Source organism: Thermobia domestica, chromosome 10, assembly GCF_964235325.1.
Source record: "Thermobia domestica chromosome 10, izTheDome1.hap1.1, whole genome shotgun sequence".
NCBI classification, from domain to species: Eukaryota; Metazoa; Arthropoda; class Insecta; order Zygentoma; family Lepismatidae; genus Thermobia; species Thermobia domestica.
In genome coordinates, this window is record NC_137463.1 from 180,206,475 (window position 1) to 180,229,293 (window position 22,819).

The following is a 22,819-nucleotide window of genomic DNA, read 5'->3' on the forward strand; positions in this document are numbered from 1 at the left end:
ACCCATATACCGCAGGGTGGTATTACAGAGTATTTCAATGTTTCCCTGTTCCATGTTTCAATGTTTCCCTGCATGTTACAAAATTTCATCTATTCACTGAATTTTATCTATCAGTTTAAAATTCACAATGATAATTCAAGATAAATGGACCATCCTGTATACTTACAACTTTGGCTTCATTTATATTCATATATATTTAATGTTACGAAGTCCTGAACTTGAATGTTTTTTTTATATCCCTATTACGCTATTTAATTTTAGTTCGTATGAACCTCTTAGTAAATTACCTGGCAAGAACAAGAAATTACAGAAAGCATGCGATTGGGTCAGACACTGACAATTCGGATTTTGCGTATTATGACAGTAGAACTACAAGAACTAGTCACTTGGACGCAGAACACCTAAAGAAATACATTCAAATATTCACTCGACTTTTAGGATTAGTTCTATGCCGGACCAAAATATGGTCATTCTTCCTTTAATTTTTTTTATTCGACTAGCTGCGATCCTTATAATATCAGAAGGAACTTGAAACGTCGTATAATTATTACTGAATTTAAAAATTCTGAGTATAACTTTCCTTTCCTAAAAGATTATCAACTAGTTCTGACTAATATTCTAAAAATTATTCGAAGCATTTTCTAAGTTCTAGGACGTTATGGCCAAATCCGGAATTTTTACTTTCCGGAATCCGGAAAGTAAAATCAGAAAAATTTCGTAATTCGAAAAAATCCGGAATTCGGAAAATCAAGATTCCGGAAAAATCAGATTCCGGAAAAATTCCGATTTTCAAATTCCGGATTTTTTTGGAATTCCGGAATTTTTCCGAAATACGGAATGTGAAATTTTTGATTCCGGAAAATTTTATCCATCCCTAGACGTTACTTCCTCTTCATAATTTAAATTTAAGTTATACGGTTATTTAAATAAATAAGAGAGAAAAAACGCTGAATTTTACTTAGAATGATTCATAAGATTAAAAATCCTAATTCGGTTCGCAATAGATAACTATGGTAGATTTTCTAGGTGACAGAATAAATTAACAGCTCGGTATTTCATTATATCTTATTACTTGTTCGTAGCTGTTTTTAAAGTGAAAATTACAAAAATTATAATAATGTAATTTTTGTCCACATAATTCCATTATTTCTTCGCAATATTATTTTGTTCATGTTCTGAAAGAAATGATTCAATATGAATTGGCAAGTAAAGTAAAGTAGCAACATTAAAAGAATAGATATCTGTCGATACTCATAGATAGGACTATAAGATATTTTGAGTCAAAAATAATGTTGTTTGATAAATAGAAATATTAATCGGCTTAGTTTCACTACGTCGGATGTAAAGTAGATATTGCATAGTCGTAGTCAAAGATACGATTTGCGATTCAGCTTAAGAGAAGCAAATTCCAAAATAGTTCAAATGTATAATTTGCTCACTAATTAGTGCCTACAGAGAATGGTTAAATAACAGTAAAGAAACTGATATAGTTTCTTTGTAAAATGTATTTTATTTTCTAAATTTTTACAGCATATCTGTCGGAGAAGCCAAGCTTAGAGCTCTGCAAAAGTCTAATTATGCTTAGGGATTACAATATTAGTGGTCGAATTAATCTGCTGGAGATACCAGTTCTAATGCACATGCTTCACTTCTGGAGGGTAAGCTTTATTTATTTATTTATTTATTTATTTATTTACTTTTCTTTGTATGATTCGAGATTACAAATAGGAACAGACAAATATGTGAATCAAAAACTAAATTAAACATATTCTGCTCTTAAAAGTTCCATTGTTTTCTATACTTCTCTCGTGAGGAATTGACTTCTATAATTTGTTATAGAACTATTGAGGTAGTTACAAGTTAATTTTTGTAAAATACAGATAAAGCTGCTAAATACATTTTAGATAAAGAACACTTAACAATAAGAATGACACACAAAAAGAAATTCTTGAGAGGGCTAAGAACTATATATTTAAAGTATCATTTCACTATTCGCATAATGCACTGAAAAAGGATCCGGGAACCTAACCTAACCGGCCGATTTAAGCATGCATTGCAGCTTATATTTCCTTACTATTTGAAGGAATGCAGCCTGTTCACAATTAACTGACAGGTGAGGTTTGTCTGAAAAAGTAAGCGTATTAACTTTCTTTCCTGCCACAACATTTGTGCAGTTACTATGTAGTAATATCAATACGTAAAATTACGAATAATATCAAGTATATAAATATTCTGCGGTTGATATATATTAAATAGTGTGCACGAAACAAAATATGTTAGTGTTTTCGGCTAGGAGTGACAACTTTGAGCGAAGAGACAAAACGTGTGTGTGTGTGTGTGAGAGAGAGAGAGAGAGTTGAATCCAAACTAGTGTAAAGAGGCAAGAATTGAACTCAAACTAGACGAAGCTCCTTTTTATACCCACACTTTCTTATACCACTACTTATGCCTATAGATAATAATAATAATAATAATAATAATAATAATAATAATAATAATAATAATAATAATAATAATAATAATAATAATAATAATAATAATAATAACTTTATTTTAAGTGCTATGAACAGCTCATAAGCAAAAAACAATGTTCTTGTTTTAACAGATGAATATATAGTTAATTGTTATATAGTTATTGAATATATAGTTATTGAATATATATAGTTAATTTTACTTGACTTAAAGCCTTTAATCTACGATGATGGCTGCCCAATAGCACTGAGTATAATTGAATATGCAGCCATGTCAATTCAAGAACATAAGTGAGATAAATAGGAAAGACCATTGAAAAACATACACTGACTCGGGAAAATAGTAAGAGGAGAAAGAAGAAAAGTAGGTGTTGAATTGATAAAAGGAAAAGGTGAACTACATAATGTCTTACATACAGTATGTAAATGAATATTGCTTTTAAGACGAATGCATAGAAAGAGAATATAAAGCCAGACAATCAATCTACAAATTTTGAAAGCATGGGAAAAACAAACAAATTAATTAAATTCCTACTGTATATTGGCGACGAGGATGGGATGGTCACTTTAATTTCTTTCACTTTTTCGGTTACGTCCTCTGCGTCAATAGTCCCTTGTACTTCATGTCTTTTAAAACACATTTTCTGAAAATGGCCTTGCACACCACAAAAATTACACTTCACATATTTCGCAGGACAGGAGTATTTGTTATGTTGTTTCCCGCACTTATCACACACAAATTTACCCTTGTACCGTTCTGCTTTATTACTATTTCCACTGTTACTGCTGTACCTTACCTGTGTTTGATTTTGCTTATTTGGCTTACCTTGACAATGACTCAACATATTCACCTGACCAACCTCTTCGAATTCTTTCTTTCTCATGATTGCCATGTCGTTCCCAATAGTTTCCGCTAGAGATGCAAGGGCTCGGAAAAAAACCGGCTTTTTTGGAAAAAAACTCGGTTTTTTCTGCTTTGCTTTTTTGCTTGGGAAATTTTGGGCTTTTTTCAAAATTCTGCTTTAAATCGATAAAGCAGACTTTGTTTCGCTTCTCTATAACACAGAAAGTCATTTAATTAGTGGTTGATGCCGATAATAATATAAAACCTTGAAAGTAAACCATGAATTTCGAAAAGATATTTTAAACAATTTTACTTCAACATTTTTATATTATGAATTCCAAAGGATTAACCAATGTATATAATTTTAACCTCCTATATACAAAAGTAAGCAGAGCTGGCAAGAACCATGGTTGTTTCTGAAAATGCCAAAAACCCGTTTTGGGGGGGCAGTTTAAACCAGGCTTTTTTGGGGTTTAAACCAGGTTTTTTGATTTAGATATTTTGCTTTATGTATTTATATTACATATTCACAGAAATAAGTTTGTTTCGCCTTGGTGTTATTATTCAACAACGGGGCTATGCTGGAAGAGGTCCCATAAGCTTAAAGAAGTCCGGTCAGTAAAGTTCTTAAATTGAGAAACTCTCGCCCTAGCCATCGGGAAAATCCCGTCATTCTTTTAAATGTAAAACAATAACGGGAAAATCCTGTAAAATTTAATTTGCATGTAAAATTTAAAGGTCAACGCATTATAATCAGTACGCTAAAACTGAGTGACACACAATCATAGTCAACGTCTTACGAATAAAATCAGAAAAATAAACACACTGCTGAACAAGACTGCACTTATTTAATATAAAAACACGTTTACACGTGACGTTTCGATCTTCTATCCAAGATCCTCATCAGACGTGAGTGTACGTCTGATGAGGATCTTGGATAGAAGATCGAAACGTCACGTGTAAATGTGTTTTTATATTAAATAAGTGCAGTCTTGTTCAGCAGTGTGTTTATTTTTCTAAAACTGAGGTATTAAATTACAAATTTAGTATGTAGGTATCATTGAAAGTCCAATCCAAGCTAATGTTGGAAGCTAAGTAGGCAATCGATAAATTTTACCAATTTTAATCAATATATTTAAGCAACCTTCGCTTCTTTATAAAACAACAGGCATGCAGAAATATATAATTTGGTTTCGTTTTGTATGTTTAGGCTTAACATCCTTACGTAATACCGAGGTTATCAAGGAGAAGACTTTCGCTTAAAGTGACATCCGAAAGAGTACTTGGTTTACACATGAAAGAAGGGTTGTGGTTCGACCGAGAATTGAACATGGGACACCTTAATTAAAAGGTGAAAAGGAAATAAGACTAATGCAGATGGTTTGACATGTGAAACGTCACCATGAAGTTCACACGATTCGCATTTTTGTTCTTTTAATTTTTTTAGTTTAAACCAGTTATTTAAAAAAAACAGCTGGTGTAAACGAGCCAACCCTAAGAGTAAAAACTTCTTTCAAAAAATACACAAATAACTAGCAAAATTGTATGTAGTATTTTTACTTCAAAATATTCCATACCCTCTTTTTGAAACAAAATAAAATTAAAATAAAACACAAGAGAAATACTTAGATTTGTATGATACAATTAAAGGCTGCACATGGTTCTGTATATTCTTGAAATTCTACAGTAAAGTTTTTTATAATCACCATCAAGGGCGCCCATCAGGGGGGTTAAGGGGGCGCTTGCCTCCCCTAGAGGAAAATGTACTTCAGAATATTGAAAATCCAATAGGATTTTTACATTAGTTACAGCAAAATTTGAAACTATTTTTGAAACGTCACTTATACTTGCCCCTCCTTGGAAACCACAACATGGGCGCCCTTGATCACCATCACGGTTTACCCAGTCCTCAAGTTTTCTGAATTTTTAACAAGAGGGATTCAACATATCATTACGGAACAAAAAAAAACAAAAAAACTACGGAATATATTTAAGTTAAGCTAAATACAACTGCACAACAAACGTGACTGAGTGGTTGGCTTTTGCGCTTCTATCGGGAAGTCCGGGATTCAACCCAGCATTCGACCGTTCTGACAAAGCCTTCCTTCATTCCATCTGAGAATGTAGAAATAGTGCGTGTACTGGCCGACTAGGAGTGTAGGAGTTGGCCGACTTCCTTTCTTATTGTTTTTAAATCGTTATTATTACTAATTACCAGCAGTGACGGTTTTGCGAAGGTTAGAGGATCGGTCTTTCGGACTGAAGCCTGTTCTCCAAAGTTGTGGAATGTCTAAAACGAACGAAATATCTATTAGTTATGCCTTTACTCATAAACTTTAAGCTCCCGTCAAATAAAAATTACGAATGTTTAGAAAAACTAAACATTAGTAGCAAGAAAACCCCTCCCAAAACACTTTTTTAAATTCGCCACTGATTCTCAGTATAAAATGATCTTCAAGGTTGTATCCGGAAGATTATTGCTAAACATATAAACGAAACGAAATATTAGTTATGCCTGTACTCATAAATTTCAAGCTGCTCCCAAATAAAATTAGGACATTTTAGAAAACGAAACAATCAGAGAAACCCCTCCCAAAGTACTTTTCTAAATCTACTACTGATTATTTGTATAAATTGGTATTCAAGGTTGTATCCGTAAATCATTGCACAACTACAGTATAACAGAAATGTGGAAGTACGGTTTGACGGACATATTGAAAAACGTATGCTTTGACGGATATATAGAAAAACGTAAGTTTAACTTTCGTGTTAGAAGCTGGAGTACAAAGCTCTTAGAAATGAAACACGGATGACAAACTAAAATGATCTAGAGAAGGAAAAAATGTCGATAACTCAAAAGTTAAAATAAAGTTAAATAACCTGTAAAATTGCCCTCAAATACTACATTCTTCATGTAAGCTTTAATTCGTAAAATATGTGCTCCATCCATCTTGATGGTGAATTACAGAGCTAAATATGGCATTCAGGTCGTGGAAATCTTATCTAACTATAGAATATACTATAAGAAAGCTATTTGGATAGAAAAATCATGAAAATGAAAAAAGCCAAAATTTCCAAAATTCTCGGTTTTTTTCCAAAAAAGCCGGCTTTTTATGTGAAAAAAACTATCGATTCAAAAAAGCCGGCTTTTTTGCATCTCTAGTTTCCGCTTGCACTGCCATTTGAACAGCTACTGTGAAGGTCATATTGTCTTCTGCTAACAATCTCTTACGCACATTATCGTCGTTGATACCATATATAAACTGATCCCGTAATGCTTCTTCTAAAAATGTGCCGAATTTACACAATGCTGCTTGCTGTCTCAACGTGGCTACAAATTCGGTAACGGACTGACCTTGTGACTGTTGAATAAATCTGAATTTGTACCGTTCTGAAATTGTGTTGAGTTTTGGTCGGAAGTGTAACACTAACTTGTCTTTGATTTTTGCGTAGGTCAGATCTTGAATCTTTTCCGGTTCACAAATGTCTCTCAAGAGTTTGTATGTTTTTGCCCCGATAGACGCGATCAATGTAGGCACTTTCTTTGCGGCCGGTAACTCCATGGCTATGCAGAATTGATCAAACCTGTCCAAATAATCACTTATTTCCTGGTCTTCCACCTCAAATGCTTCAAAAAGTTTGGAACCTGCCATATTGTAAATCCTTTTACCTCGTCGCCACTGCTACGTTTGTGAGCGGGTTTTTCCGGCAAAGAAACCATATATCCTCCTGACATTTTCTTGGCATGTTATCTTCTTGGTCTCCCTTTGCTTGCTGAAAAATTATTTGATGACGATGGCACTTCCGTATTTTTCCTTGTATTCTTACCAAAAACACGACTGGGCTCATCTGCCTGACCAGTTCACCTTTGATAAACTTAGGAAAACGATCGCGATAGTTCTTCACCCAGACCACTTCATTCTTTGCTTGTTGCTCCACTTCTTTCCTGTCTTTCTTGCCGCGTTCAAACACTCCCTTCTGTACAACATTAAACATTGTGCGTGGTTGGAAATTTAACATCAATTCCGCTGGTGGTTTCCCTGTTGCCTTACTCGGTGTGAATCGAAGCATATATAATATTTCTTTCAGCTTATGCTCTCCTAATCTACGGTTCCAGGTATATTTATTGTCTAAAAACTGTTTTCTTAAAAGCTGCTTTACTGTCTGCACGGCTTTTTCAGCGATTCCATTGCTTTCTGGGTTGTATGGTGGAGTTAGCACTGCCTTGATATCTCTTTCCTTTAGGTATGTCGTGAACTCAAATGATGTGAAAGGAGGTCCGTTATCTGATACTAAAGTCTTTGGATACCCGAAAATTTGAAAAAACTCGTCTAACTTTTGTTTAGTTTCAGATGCTGTCGTTGAATTTACATTCCACACTTGGATCCATTTTGAATAACTGTCCACTAACAGCAAAAATTTAGATCCCACACAATCAAAGTGATCTACATGCACTCTTCCCATCGGTTGTGCTTCTGCTTTCCAACTACTATATTGATTTTTCGAGTTATTCCTATGCATGCTATTACACGTTTCACAAAATTCGCTCATTTTTTTGATATCACGGTCTAAACCTGGCCACCAAACTGCTTCCTTAGCTACAGCCAGCATTCTCCAAGCACCTAGGTGATTCCTGTGTAGCTGTTCCAGATATTTCTTCCTTAGCTTATGTGGGAGTACAATTTTGCCTTCCATAATCACACATTTGTTCACAACTGAAAGTCTTTGCTTGTTGTTAAAGAATGTTCTTAACTCTGTAGTATTATGTTCTTCCTTCAACTTCCTGGGCCAGCCTTTTATTATCCATTCTCTCACCTGACATAATAGTCGGTCTTCTTCCGATGCCTCCATGACTTCTTGGAGCGTTAATGGTGCCAACATTATTTGGCTTATGAACTCTTTTTCGTCTATTTTTACATCCACTGGTGCCTCATTAATCGGTAGTCTGGATAGGAAATCTGCTACTTCCACTTGCTTACTATAAAGGATTTTGAAGTCGTACGAAGACAAGAACAGCATCCATCGTTGGAGTCTTGGTGAAGCTGCGTCTGGAATAGCCTTTTCTCCGAATATGATCTTGACTGGCATAGAATCTGTAATAATTGTAAAACGTCTACCGAACAAATATTTATGAAATTTCTTTACTCCGTGTATTATCGCTAATGCTTCTCTTTCGAACTGGGCATAGTTACGTTCTGCATTGCTCAATGTTGCTGACGTGCACGCTACCGTCTTCAACTTGTTATTCACTTTGTTACACAGCATAGCGCCGATTCCATCCTGTGATGCATCCGTAACGAGTACCACCTCTTCCTTCTCATCAAATGGGTGTAGTATTTCCGCCTTCTTCAGCAGTTCTTTCGCTTGTGTAAATTCTTGTGCATGTCGTTCATCCCAACACCATATGGCTCCTTTTCTTAGTAACGCATACAACGACGGAATTTTTGACGCTAAGCCAGGTAGTTGTCTATGGTAAAATGAAAGCATGCCTAGGAAGGCCTTCAGTTGCGTTACATTCGTCGGTTCGGGACATTTCATGATCGCTTCCACCTTATCTTCCATTGGTTTAATTCCTTCTGGACTAATATGATGTCCCAAATACTCTATTTCCTGTTTGAAGAAAACACACTTGTCTCCCCGCAGTCTGATATTCAGATCCTTGAACTTTTGTAGGAGTATCCGTGTCTTTTCGTAACAATCATACGTATCTTTTCCCCATATTATCACATCATCCAAGAAACATGCAGCCCACGGTAAATCTTGCAACACTGACTCCATAAACTTTTGAAAAATTTGTGCTGCACAGCTCAACCCAAATGCTAGTCTTTTGTGTTGGTACAAGCCCCAAGGTGTGTTCAGCGTCATGTATTTTAATGAATTTTCATGGATCAACAATTGTTGGTACGCCTGCTTTAAATCACACAATACGAAACAATTGGCACCCTTCAACTTGTTCATTAAGTCTTCAATGCGTGGTAGTGGGTACGATACTTTTTCCAGAACTTTGTTTACCGTCACGCGAAAGTCCCAGCATAACCTGATGCTTCCATCTTTTTTTCTCGCTAATACCAATGGCGTCGCCCAATCGGAATAATCCACTTGCGTCAAAATTCCTTGTTGCACCAACTTGTCTAACTCATGTTTCACTTGTGGTTTCAAACTTACCGGTATTTCGTATGCCTTCTTGAAAATTGGTACCGCTTCTTCTTTCACTGGTAATCCCACTTTGTACCCTTTAACTGGTGTGTTTAAGTCCCCCTCAAACACTTCTTTGAACTCATCTTTGATTTTACTTGCTAAGTTGTCAGCTACAGTTGCGTCATCTGTTCCTATCGAAGCAATATTACTACTAAACTGTTCTTTCCAACAAGGCCAAGTTCGTGGGAGCAAGAATGAAGTTGGAGTATGCAAGTGGGCTTGTTAGAAGTACTGTGAAGAATATTATTTAGTAGCATGGGGATAAAATTTAGTAAAGTACTTTTGAAGTTTGTGTGCATGTAGCCGTGTCCGTAAATAAAGAGTACCTTAGTTTGGAAGTAGTTATTTTAATAGTAAAAGTAATAGCAGTATAGCTTGTATAAGTTTCAGCAGTATAGCATATATATTAGATGGTAAATACAAATACAAACATAGGGTTTAGTCTATATATATCATTATTATATAAATTGTAGAAATGGTTTAGCGTATATATTTTTCACGAATTGTTAAAACAAGAGCATTGTATTTGTTCTAAGTGTTGTATCTGTTTTAAGTACTTAAAAGTCCTATACCATTTTGTGCAAACGTAAATGTAATATGGTCTACAGAATGATTAATAAATCTAATCAAAATTGAAGAAGTTGACTCGCTTTCAGGACTATCACCTCATTATGAAAGAAAGAAGAGAAGAAAAGAAAATAAGGATGATATCCGGTTATAGCCACATTTGAACCCCAGGCAAACATGTCTAACTTTATATATGATTAGTCATTTTTTCTTTCTTTTCCTTGTCCTTCCTATACTCTGGTGATAGATGATAGTCTTAAGCCTGAATTATACGGACGCTGATAACGCAGCGTTAGCAACGCGTAAAATGTGGGCATTATATTTAGGACTATATGGACGCTAAATACTCAGCGATGTACAGAATGTCAAAAGAGTCTTTTCAATAGCTTAAAATAGGCTCCTTTCCAATTTTATATTTCCTCATTTATAACATTTTTTTTTGGGGGGGGGGGTATTGCACTAAAATTTTTACCAGGAGGACGCTACTTATTCCTTTCAAGTTTCGAAAAATAGTTCTGTATGCAACAACTGTGACGCTAATTGCGTGGATTGCATTATTCACGATACTAATTATTTCTCACCCTTCTACTAAATTGTGGGGTTATCTACTCTTGGCTACGCCACTGAATATTTCTGAATTTATTCTACTTCGTATACGTACGCACTACCAACGCCATGTTGAATATTTTTAACTCTCGGTTAGCGCGTCGTCACTCCGGGTTGGAAACGTTTGCATATCCCATCCAACGGCCATCCAGTCGGCCTGCGCGAACGCTACATTTTTAGCATCCGTATAGTCCAGACCTTAAAAATTCATTGTCTGTATTGTTTAGTCTGTGTGTTTTCGTTTAATTGCATGTAAATGAGCATCGTAGTTAGTCACACGTGGTAATAAAGATTAAAGTTCTCAAAAAACATTTATATCTTTGAAGATGAAGCAAGAAAATTAATAGTGTTGAAAAAAGTAAATATAAACGTGACGACATTAACTACAAAAAATATTTACTAAAATATACGGTAAAAAGGAGTTAATCTTACGTACATGTAAATTAGCTTATTTTAGAGAATATCGCTATAACTTCATCAGCTATACCAATAATTTATAATCACTAATGTATTGCTGTGGAATTATCAGTGATTGAAACTTAATATCCTGAAAAAAATAATTAAGAGAGTATCAAATAATGTTAGTTTTGTTTCTTAACAATGGAAGTATTTAAATTAAAAAAGTCTTTTCCCCATAATATGCAACAGAGCTTTTAAAAATATATCATTCATTACCATATTATGCCATACATTTGACCTGTAACTTGTTCATGGCAGCATTCCAAAAAGAAAGTTCTCAATAAAACAAATCATGGAAACAATAACAGAATTGGTATGCAGCGCAGCCTAGAACGAAATATATTAATTTTGTTAATATTTCTTAGTATGTTCTTAATAACTGAATTCAGGAAGTATTGAATAATATGTTCGAAATAAGTTACAGTGAAATGCAATACGTTTTAAGACAAATTAGTTTAAATAGCTTGTTATTGCAATGTTTAACGAAGATAAAAGAGGAGGGAGATGTACTATCAAGAAAGAAGGTTGCAAATTCTCGGATATCTGCCAGCAGCAAAATTATAAATTTGCCTCTGCCATAGAGCATGATAAGATTAGTTATTGTTTTGTACCGCTTCTGGCAAGATATTGAAATAAATCATTATAGATTTTTCTATATTGTTATATGTTTAGCAAGATAATTCGAACTACTACAATATTACTATTTCGGATAATGAACATTAGTTTCTTGTAAGTGATTAGGACTGCCAGATCTTCGAGCACTACCTGGAGTGTCCCATTTCGAAATCCATTCTATGGGTCTACGAGCCAACAAACTAAATCCACGGGCTTAAATGTTCAATTACCTATTAAGTAATGCCATTTATACCTTCATATGTCATTGATACTTAATTGTTGTTATTTGTTTACAAGGGTTATATTTTTGTTGAACAAAAGGCTATGTTTAAAATTCTTTTCATTGTTGTGCCTATATTATCGCGTGGCAACAACATTGTTTTCATTTAGTAGTTTGATACAGAAACAATAAGACTTAAGATTAGTTTCAATAGAAGAATTAACTGTAAAATAAGTGCTTTCTTTTGAAATCTGTATCAATATTTGATAGGAAGAATAATGATTGTAAATTTTGGAATGCCTTTTTTCGAGAGGCTAAGTACTCCAAACCTGTTCTAAGTAATGTTGCGTATTCTCGCTATACCGGCCAGTAATGTACACGTCGAACGAGTGTTTAGTGTGATGAAAGTTTATAATAAGATGATAGAAACAGGATGTCAATAAAACTGAAATTGAACTTGAATTGTGAGATGAGCTTATCAATTTTTTCTACAATACAGTTCTGAAAAATAGGATTTTTCTTCAGGAGTGAGAATCTGCCAAAAATTTTAATAATAAGATAGGCATCTATAATCAGGAATATTTGTATATTATTTTAATTTAGTTCGACACAGTGTGGAATCTTTTTTTTTTTTTTTTTTTTTTGGTAGTAATGGTAGTGTTAGAAATAGTGTACAAGTGTCAGAAATAATAGTGGTAATGACATGTAGAAACCTTTAGTTTGAAATTTGTCCCCAGTTACATAAATGTCGCTGGTCTCCGGATTTGCCTTTAGTCTAATATGGCAACCCTACAAGTCTTATTGAATTATATTGAAATGATTTTAATTCATTATTTTTTTTATTCTTTGCAGTCTGCTTTTCAGAAGTTCGATAGGAACCACAGTGGTAAAACTAGCAGTTATAATTTAAGATTGTTGCTATGGGAAGCTGGAACTACCGTTAGCAACAAAGTTTTGGAATGTTTAGTATTGAGATTTGCCAAAAACAAAATATTAACAGCAGAATGTTTCATAATGGCCATGGTACGACTACATTTAGCTCATGGTAAGTTGTATTTTGATATTTTTTTTAAAGCTTCATAAATTTCATTCTCGTATTACAGCCAATAATATGATGCTCACTTTGGTTTCAACATACAGTTTCCCAGCGAAAGTGCATATCTTCCCCAGACTCTTTTCTTAATAACTTTAGAGCCTGTGGACAACTTTTCAGTAAGTTACTAATTACGTTCTCTCTATTCTACAGCAAACTGTTCCCAAATTATCCAATTTGGTTTCAAATCATTGATAGAAGGACATGTAGTAGTAGATAGATATGTACACTTCTAGCCTTTCAAAGACTAAGTCCAAAAGGTTGAACCTAGATCCTTAAGTCCCTTGGATCTCCTTACAAGAGAAATATATTTTCCCTCCATTTTGTTACAGAGGAATGCGCGTATTCTCTAATACAAATAAATCATCTGTACATTGCCTCCAAGTAAATATTTAGGTGGCATGTAGAAAACAATCGTAAAATATAATTTTAAAAAAGTAAAAACGGGCATAATTCGGGATAGGAGATTAAAGCCTGTGGAAAGTACATCTTCAACAGAAGAATAGCAGAAAGTGGCTAACGTAATGGATAGGCGTGGTAATGTTTATTTTTAACATGGGTTCGAATAATGGCTAAGTAAGCTTTCTTTTGCAAATAAAAAATATGACAGAAACATGACACCTACAACTACATATAAAATAACTACAGAAACATAAGAAACCTACCAAAAAATAGTTGCGAACTCTGTCATATCCTTCGGAAATACAAGAATCCATGTTACACGTTTCCTGATACAATGATTTTAGCTACTCAGAAAATAGGGAAAATGACAAAACCGCTTAGCTTCTAATCACAAATACTAGTTCTTGGAAATTCACTACTGAGAATTTTTTTAGAAATCATCTATTTTCATTCTCTTAATGGAAATATTACTCTCTTTATTAGTACTGAAAATCTGAAATCTGAAAAACTCGTACTAATACTCTAAAAAAAATAAATAAATAAATAATAATAATAATAATAATAAAGTAACGTCGTAAGCTTCGAAAGTGAGTCAATCAAATGGTTACATCTCTATGACAAATCGAAATCCAGAATAGAACTCACTTTATTTTGATGACAATTATGAGAAACTTAAGTTCATGAAAATACATATTTCCTGTTATTGAAAAGATTCCGTCATTTTAAAATTAAACTTTAATTTTAGTCTAAACTAAGCTTAGAATTAGTGATACACGAAACTGTATTCACTGTCAAGATATTTATTGCTCTAAATTTTTTTAATACTAAGCAAAAAAAAAAAAAAAAAAAAAATCATATGTACTTTCTTTTGTGCTAATTGATACTCTTTGAATCTTTCAGAGAGGTACCATAGTCTGGATACAAAAATGAAGGGCAACCCACTTTCATTGGAAGAGGTAAATATTTTTATATATTATGGTTTATACAGAAAAAGATCAGTATTGAAGATTTAATACAATAAATAAAATAATCAACTCTATAGCAAACATTGTCAATGTAGCAAATCAACATTAAATATTTATTGTTCGTTGGCTTGAATTCTATAACAATATCGTTAAAATTGTATCTTTAACATAGAAGCGAAGAGAAACTTAGAAAGTAACAAGACCATCACTAGAAGGTTCGTATAGAAGATCAATCAATTATTAATCAATACATATTGTGAAAATCTGTTATATGCAGCGTAGTAACGAATATTGAAGAAGCAGTCAACATCGCGAGCAGTCAACATAGTAGATAAGAATAAGAAATAAAGAGTATACGTAGCAATCTTTTTCCAATAGCAGTAGTTTAGCACAAAACTGCACCTAAACTGAATATATGTATACAAGGTGATCTATACCAGTCACTGAATTTGACCAGCCATTCAAAAAATTGATTCGTTGCCATATTCGTTGATACTTTTCATGATAACACAGAGCATTCCTTAGTAATGCATATTTATGGGTCTAAGTAATCAGCTAGTAGTAAGAATTGGCGCGTGGTGGCTAAATGCCAAAATTTACCTATATTTCATGATAGTCATAATATGAAGTTCCTAAGAACTGATATCTTGATCTACGGCAAATGGCTGCGCTACGAAAAATGTACCAATTCGTTATCATGTACCAAACCAAAAATGTACCAAAAATGACAACGAAACAAAGTTTTTTTTTTTTTGTTCAAATTATATGTGTGTGTGCTTGGAACAAAGGAATGCCGAAGCAGAAGTAGAAAGTGAATTATCAGAAAATAGTAAAAACCTGTCCACCCATAGAGTTTTATAAAAAAGTAAACTACTTTTTCTAAATGATAATCAAATGAAGCATTTAGTGAAAGGTCTTCTAGTATGTGTGATTAAGTTTTCACTCTTTTCAGATATATTATGTTTTCACTATTTTGTAATAAATACATATATATACTGTAATGTACGCTTAATTTCTTGCAGTATACATTTTGCCTGAAACATCGTAGAAGTATTAAATATATCGATTGAAAATGAAAGCACAATACATTGATCCTTGCAATCACATTTTCAATTTTATTCATGTTAGACCTAATTGTTGCAATTACTCTAGAGCACTATTCAGTGTTCTGCCATTATATATTCCATATTAATATTCTAATTAACCACATATCATCAAAATAAATTCGAAACGTAAACTAAATCATTACATCATAAAAAGTTGCAAAAATCTTATACGTAACGTTATACCAGCACGAGTAGTCTGATGGAACATTTCCATCAAAACGTTTAAAACCGTACATTTCTATTACCAAAAACAAAAAAAAACAAAAAAAAAAAAAAAATCTTAACACAGCAATATCGCTTTTCCACATTATCACAATTTGTTGCAATTACAAGAATGAATTGTGGAAAATTACCTCGTGTCTATTATCACACTTGGACCGCCAACAATATGTATTTATTTATGACTAAATGATTTGTTTATGGCATTTCGTAATATTGTCCGCATGCCTTCAATTGAAAAGAACTGTTGTTATTCGTATATCCGTTATTCACGGGTATTTCATTTTTCAATAGAATTATAAAATAATATGGATTAGTGGCATGTGTTTAATGTAGATATTGTTAATGAATTTTAATTCCTATGTAAAATAGGGTAAAGTACCTAAGTATAGTTACTAGATATGGATATTATTTAAAATGCCAAATGTTATTTTTAAAATATGAGTTAATTTTTCCTATAGATTACCCAGATTGTTCCATGTCACTTCCTATTTGCATAGTCCGTATGTACTTTTGAATTGTTTTGTTCGAGTGACTAAACCTTAAAAGGTATATTTTTCTATTTGTGATTTTGATTTGTGTGAAGCGTTGACATGTTCTATGTAGTGTTATTTGCCACCATGTACTTGCGAAGAAATGAAACTAGTGTTGTATACATAGTTTGACCATTGATATGTTCTGCTTTATACATCACGTTTTCCCATATTACATATTTTAATTCCACTTACATTAATATTTTAAACTTAATTAAAAAATAATAAGCGAAGTTCTAAGATATTAAATGGACCTTATCGAAATGTTTATGTTTTCTAAGTACACTTAGCTTAAGACACAATTATTGCCAACAGCAACTGATTAGCAATATACACATACACATACAGACAGAGTTATATATATATATAACTTTTCTTCCAGATATTCATCATTTTAGAATCTCGGTTTCACTGAAATATATGTATATGTATATGTATATACATTAATAAATTGTCTAATGCTTTCGATATAATTATCTGAATGGAATGGTTATTTTTATTTTCAGATGATCTTGATGACCATCTACTCTTGACCTCCAAGAGAAGGAAGCCAATGGAAAGTGGTCAAACAGTTCATACCAAAGATTCTGGAGCTAAGCGCTCACATTTACTTAGCTCTGTGTATAGGGTAGAGACTGTATACATGCTTATTTTATTTATTTACATCTCCTCAAGACGAGGACTGAAGCGAAGACTGGAGTAAAAAATGTACAGGATGTTTCATAAACGCCATTGTTTGTTATATGTCAATATTATGTTGTTTATTTGGTTTAGAAACTTGGTTGGTATACTTATTTAAGGCCTTTTTATACGTACTACCTAATAAACAAAAACCCATTTATATTTTCCAAATGTACTGTAGGAAACAATGCAAAGTTAATGGAAAGAAGAAACTAAACGAAAGCTTTAAGTTAATCCCAACTCGAGTAGACTATTGCCTCATGTCAATGCAGAAGTGAACGTTTACACCGAGAATTCTAGCTACTGTACGTGAAATGTGTCTGGTGAATACACACAAGATGTGATCTTTGAAATAGGTAGGTTCAGCCAGTTTTACCTATCTTACATTCATCGAGCAAAATATATTTAATATATTAAATAAATTGTTGCAGTTAGACAGGTATTTTTGTCAAATTAAAACCAAAGTTTTCAAGAAAGTGAAAATTTTACGTGGCGTATTTTTTGTTTGTTAAGTATCCAAAACCGACATATATGCCAATAATTTTGGCTCTGCATAATTCACTTAGTGCTGGCATTACATAAGAAGCATTCCGTTTCTCTTTGGTAGTATGATATAAGCTATAAATGCAATGCATTTAAAAAGCGATGGATTTTATATTTTTGGATCCAAGATACAATACGTATACAGTGCAGTATGCATTAAATTTAACCAAATGAATGAAAAAATGCGTAGATAATTCAAAATACATCAACTAAAACAATACACATTAGACCTCGAGTAACCAAAAGAATATTCGTGTAAATTTTCGAAATTCATTACTATGTTACCTGGCCATTCCATGCTGAATATAACTACTTGTTCTTGAGTTTTAAAAGTTACAATAAATTGTACAGAAACTAATAATTATCATCAGTATTTGTAAATGTGGTCTACAAAACCATGATTGCAATTAAGAATATTTTGGATGAAATTTGTTGACTGAAATCACTTCAAAACGGGAAAATAACGGATCGACGGAACATGACAAGACACATTTTGTCTTGTGAATTAAATGTCATGTTCTTTCCCCATTTACTTATACAACTGGATTGTTAGTACTGACATAATTTACTGACTGATTATTGACTAACAATATTTTCTGGTTGTTTCGCTTTAATTGTTAGAAAGACAATCAGAAATACAATGGACAATTTTACGACTGACAAGCGTTCGACTGAACTGATCGTGCTAAGATGTCACAAAATTACATAGTAATGCATTTAAAATATCAGTGCATTCAAATTTATTGAATGACAGCCATACGACTCACGAAACTAAAATGAATGACAATTACATTATGGTTACTTTTGTTAAACTTACAGGACTTTCTAAAACATACAATAAACTCTAGGGGCCTTATGAAGAGTCGTTTTGATGCGAGATTAGTACCATACTATAGAGTTCGACTAACATATATTTCCTGCAGCAGTCAGGCCTTTAGTATGACGCTAATCATACGTCAAAACGACTCTGCATAAGACGGTAGATGTCTTAAAATTCTTCCTGTTTTTTCTGACTGCACTGAGAAATTGTGAATTAAGATGGACAAGTTTGATTTTTACCTGATAAGACAAGTTGCATATAATAATGCATATTTTTTTAAACAAAAATCCTAATTTACTCTCTGTAACCACCAGATTATTTGCGATGTTTTTTGTAATAAATGTGTGTGCTTAAAATTTACAAAATACTACGGTAAGCTTTTATGAAACAACCTGTATACTTTATTTCTTTTTTTAAATAAAAGGCATTGGTATTAAGGAGCAGAAGACACCGGAAATAATAAAGTATTTAAAGAAAATGATAGAACTGTCGGCTGTAAAAATCTCCTTCTGGAGAAGTTATTTCTGATATGCAACTAAACTGCCTTTATTTATTTAAATATTACTGTATTGACTTGAGGTATATTTATGATAATTGAAGTACTTGCTCTATTTCGATTACGCAACAAAAAATACTAACAATGACGTGCTATTAAGTTGAATGTTTAGAAAGAAAATAGTTAAGTGTATAAGATATGAAGTAGATAGTACACACTAGTTTCTAAACGTTGGAAATTTTGTTTCAATAATTACGAAACAATTATCTTGAGTATTTGTGATTCCTGATACTGCAGTACTCTGATCCACATAAATTACCTGTTTCCAATGATCCATTCATTGCTCACCGATATGGAAACATGTTTTGAGAACAGTTCACATTTCTATAAGTATTAGGATATCAGTCATTAATTTTATTTATGTAGTACAGTAGCTTCGACATTACGTCAAAATCCTTTAAGGCTTCTTTAGACTCTCTACTTACAAGGGCTCCTGAAGAAATAAATAAATAAAAATATGTAGGTTTACTTTTACAATTGAACATGTCAAGAGAATGCCCAGATTAGAAGAAGTGTCGAAGCAAAGTGCTCTTCAGCATTCAATATTTTATTTGTTAAGCTCAGGATGCATGTTTTTTTATTTACATATATGAACTGAAGTCCAAAACTCGTGAAACAATATGCCTGCAAGTATGAAATTCTTGATCGTTTATTTTTAACTCTTGGAGTTATTTTATTCTATGGTCTTGTTCGTGGCTAACTTTATTACGATATAACTGTTGAACATTAGAACATTCAAATGGTTCTCCGACATGCTGAGAAACAGATCGAACGATTTTGTCAGCATTTTATCAGATATACATGATGTAGAGGATCTGTCTTGAAAGTAAGGAGACTAAGTACAGAAAATACACCTAATATTCTTCAAAATAAGAACCTTCAACATCGACACAGCGAGCCCAGCGATTTTCCCATTGTTTGTAGGCGTCTCGGTAGTCTTTCTGGAACCTCGTATAGCACTTTCTCTGGATATCTTTGATGGTATCGTATCGGTGTTCTTTCGACACGCTTATCGTCCTCGAAAACAGGAAGAAGTCAAACGGAGAGAGATCGGGGAGGTATGGTGGCTGGGGAAGCGTGGTTAGACCTTTTCCAATCAAAATCTCCCTGACAGCTAATGACGTCAGTTCAATTTCACCCAAATTTTCAGTTATAATTTCATGAACTTGCGTTTTCGGAATCCCTAACTCTTCTGCAATCATACGAACAGTTAAACGCTGACCAGTGTTCAATAAACACGCACACAACTAACATTAATAATGTGCATAACCGTCGTCGAAGGGCACCCGGGTCGTTTCTTGTGGTGGACGTCTTCTCAGCGGCTTGGTGCCATAACACTCGTGATCTACTGTATACAATGCATCATTCCTATATGCTTTCTTGATCATATCGAACGTCTTGGTAAGACACTTCCTCAGTTTAATGCCGCGCAGCGTGCTCCAACATTTGCTCCATTTTTGCCGTAATGCAGCGACGAAACAGGAGTACACTCTCGAGCGTGTCAACTTGCCTTCACTGCTCAAAGCCAACTGAGCTCTGTCGTGTTGTGAAGCTGAAAGCTTCCCCATCTTCCCTTACCAGCGGTTTCCTGATCAAGCACACGTGCGAGCAATACTACGACTTGTCTCCTTATTTTCAGGACAATCCTTGTATAGCCTAAAATTGCTTTTTTTTAAATCACTATTGTAGCTTACATTAGTGAATGACTCTTGTTCGTAAAAAGTTTTACATATATTTAAAAAAGTTTAACAGACTTTAAACTCAAATATCTTTATAAATGAGATTCAGCTCCAAACTATTCTACTACCTAATCCCATGTAATATCAAATTGAAAATCGAATGTATAAGCAGGTACATACTAAAGAAAGTACATCAGTTGGAAAAAAGATATGCAAAAAATCCAAATGACCAAAATAAGTAAGAATGAATCCAAATATCGGTACATGTTATAAGACAGAAAGAAAACAACAAACACAAAAAAGCAATAAGAAAATAAGATTGGCACAATTAATAGATCACATAACAGGTTTTCTACTTTAGGAAGCTGATTCTGATTTACAACTTCACAAACAAACATAATTTAGAACTTACAATTAAGAATGTTAACACTCATGGACGAGTGGTAAGATTGTGATCATTATAATTTTCTTTGAATGAAGTAGGATTCAAAGTACAATTATTGGTAACATAAACTTAATTTGAGAAAATAAAATTTATTATTTAAGAGATCCAGTTAGTTAAGGAAGAGGAAGATCTTAATTAAATTATCATTTTTCTAGTTTTCCTCACTACGCCACTTCTAAAGATGCAGTGACTCAAAAACCACATTACTTTTTAGTTTGTGTATGTGTGAATTTAACATGAATCCAAACTACATGTTATCCCGTCGGGAATCGAATTCGAGTCTCCCACACCGAAATTGAGAATACTACCAAGAAGAGTTCTCATACCAAATAGATTCCTTAACCAGATTTTCATGTTAATTCATTAGTCAAAATATTAGTAATCTAACCTGCATACAATGATAATTTTTCATATTCATGAAAATATTCCTTAAAACATTGCATCACACTGTTTATAAAGTTGAATGAAACTAGCAACCAAATCAATCAGCAAATTAAGAAATGCATCCATATTAGTTTCCTATAATGTATAAATAAATAAATTTGCATATTCTGTGTTTCAGATTTGGTGTTTTCAAATCACAAAATTTCCGCATTTCTTTAGTAGCTTAGAAGTAAATTAATTACTATGAATAGTTAAATAAATGAGGGAACATGAATATTGTTTATCACAATACAGCGAAAAATTTTGGTTTGGAAATACCAAATACCAGTAATACCAGTTTGTAATATCAGAAATACCCGTTTGGAAATACCTTTTATATTAAAACTCTATCTCAACAGTGACAAAAAGTGTAAATTAGTTTTATATCGCACTGGACGTCTTTCTTAAAGAAAAGCGTACACTTATCCATAGATATACTTGTATATGTACCAGAATACAATATATAAATATGTTTTTATCTGGTAGCATTTGATCGTTCAAACAAATTAATAAACGCTGATTCAAAGAATTACTATTACTCCAGTAACTCAATGCACAATTTATTTATGTTAAAAAGAAATCAGAAAAACAATCGTGCCATGGTAATTTCTTGAAAAAAGTTAATTAGAATAGCACATTATTTAGTTTTGAAACAAACAAAACTACAGTCTCGAAACGTATTTTATTTCTAATTAGTGGCACGACCTTTTCTTTAATGAAAACAAGTTTTGCGTAATTTCATATAATAATCAAAATCTTAATAAAAATGACATTATAAATAGTAATATATGTATAAGCACATATTTATAAGAGCTACAGTAATGTAATCATTACGTAGATGTAAATGAAAGTTCTATTATATATGTAAAGCTAAAAATGTGTGTATATTATAGAAAGTGTTAAAAACACAGAGTAACAACCAAAGTGTCATCCAGGTAATAGTAAAATATATGTTTTTAATAGATATAAATTGTTTATATTGTATATATTGTAAAAATAAGTATCCAGAGTCTATAAAAGATGCCGAAACTGACTACTGTCAGTGAATTATTACTTTTTGTGATTTCTTTTAAAAAGAAAACTGTTTAAACATTAATGAAATCTTAATTTATTGTGGAAAATATTTGATGTTAATGTTATTATTGTAGTATATGTATATTTATGAATTAAACCTTAATATTAAATTTATTGAGTTTTACTTACATTCCGTTTTCTCCATACTTTTTCTTGATCATCGTGCAGTAGTTTCGTGGTAGTCGATCTACTCATGTTGATCGGTCTACTTGTTTCGCCTGATATAACTAGGATTGAATATGAAAACTTCTTTCTCACAAGGATTGTAATCTCTTAAAAAAATCCACTTCGAGGTAGACT

At 32.9% G+C, this 22,819-nt stretch overlaps 1 protein-coding gene across 1 annotated transcript in view; it reads left to right on the forward strand.

Moving 5' to 3' along the window:
* LOC145662857 (calpain-9-like) overlaps nucleotides 1-22,819 on the forward strand; it is a 412,792-nt gene extending 389,973 nt beyond the window's left edge. Inside the window, exons 13-16 of the mRNA XM_081728793.1 lie at nucleotides 1,531-1,658; nucleotides 12,833-13,025; nucleotides 14,376-14,431; nucleotides 16,805-22,819. Coding sequence (XP_081584919.1) covers nucleotides 1,531-1,658; nucleotides 12,833-13,025; nucleotides 14,376-14,431; nucleotides 16,805-16,831 — 404 coding nt within the window. The 3' untranslated portion in view covers nucleotides 16,832-22,819. The remainder of the gene's footprint in view (nucleotides 1-1,530; nucleotides 1,659-12,832; nucleotides 13,026-14,375; nucleotides 14,432-16,804) is intronic.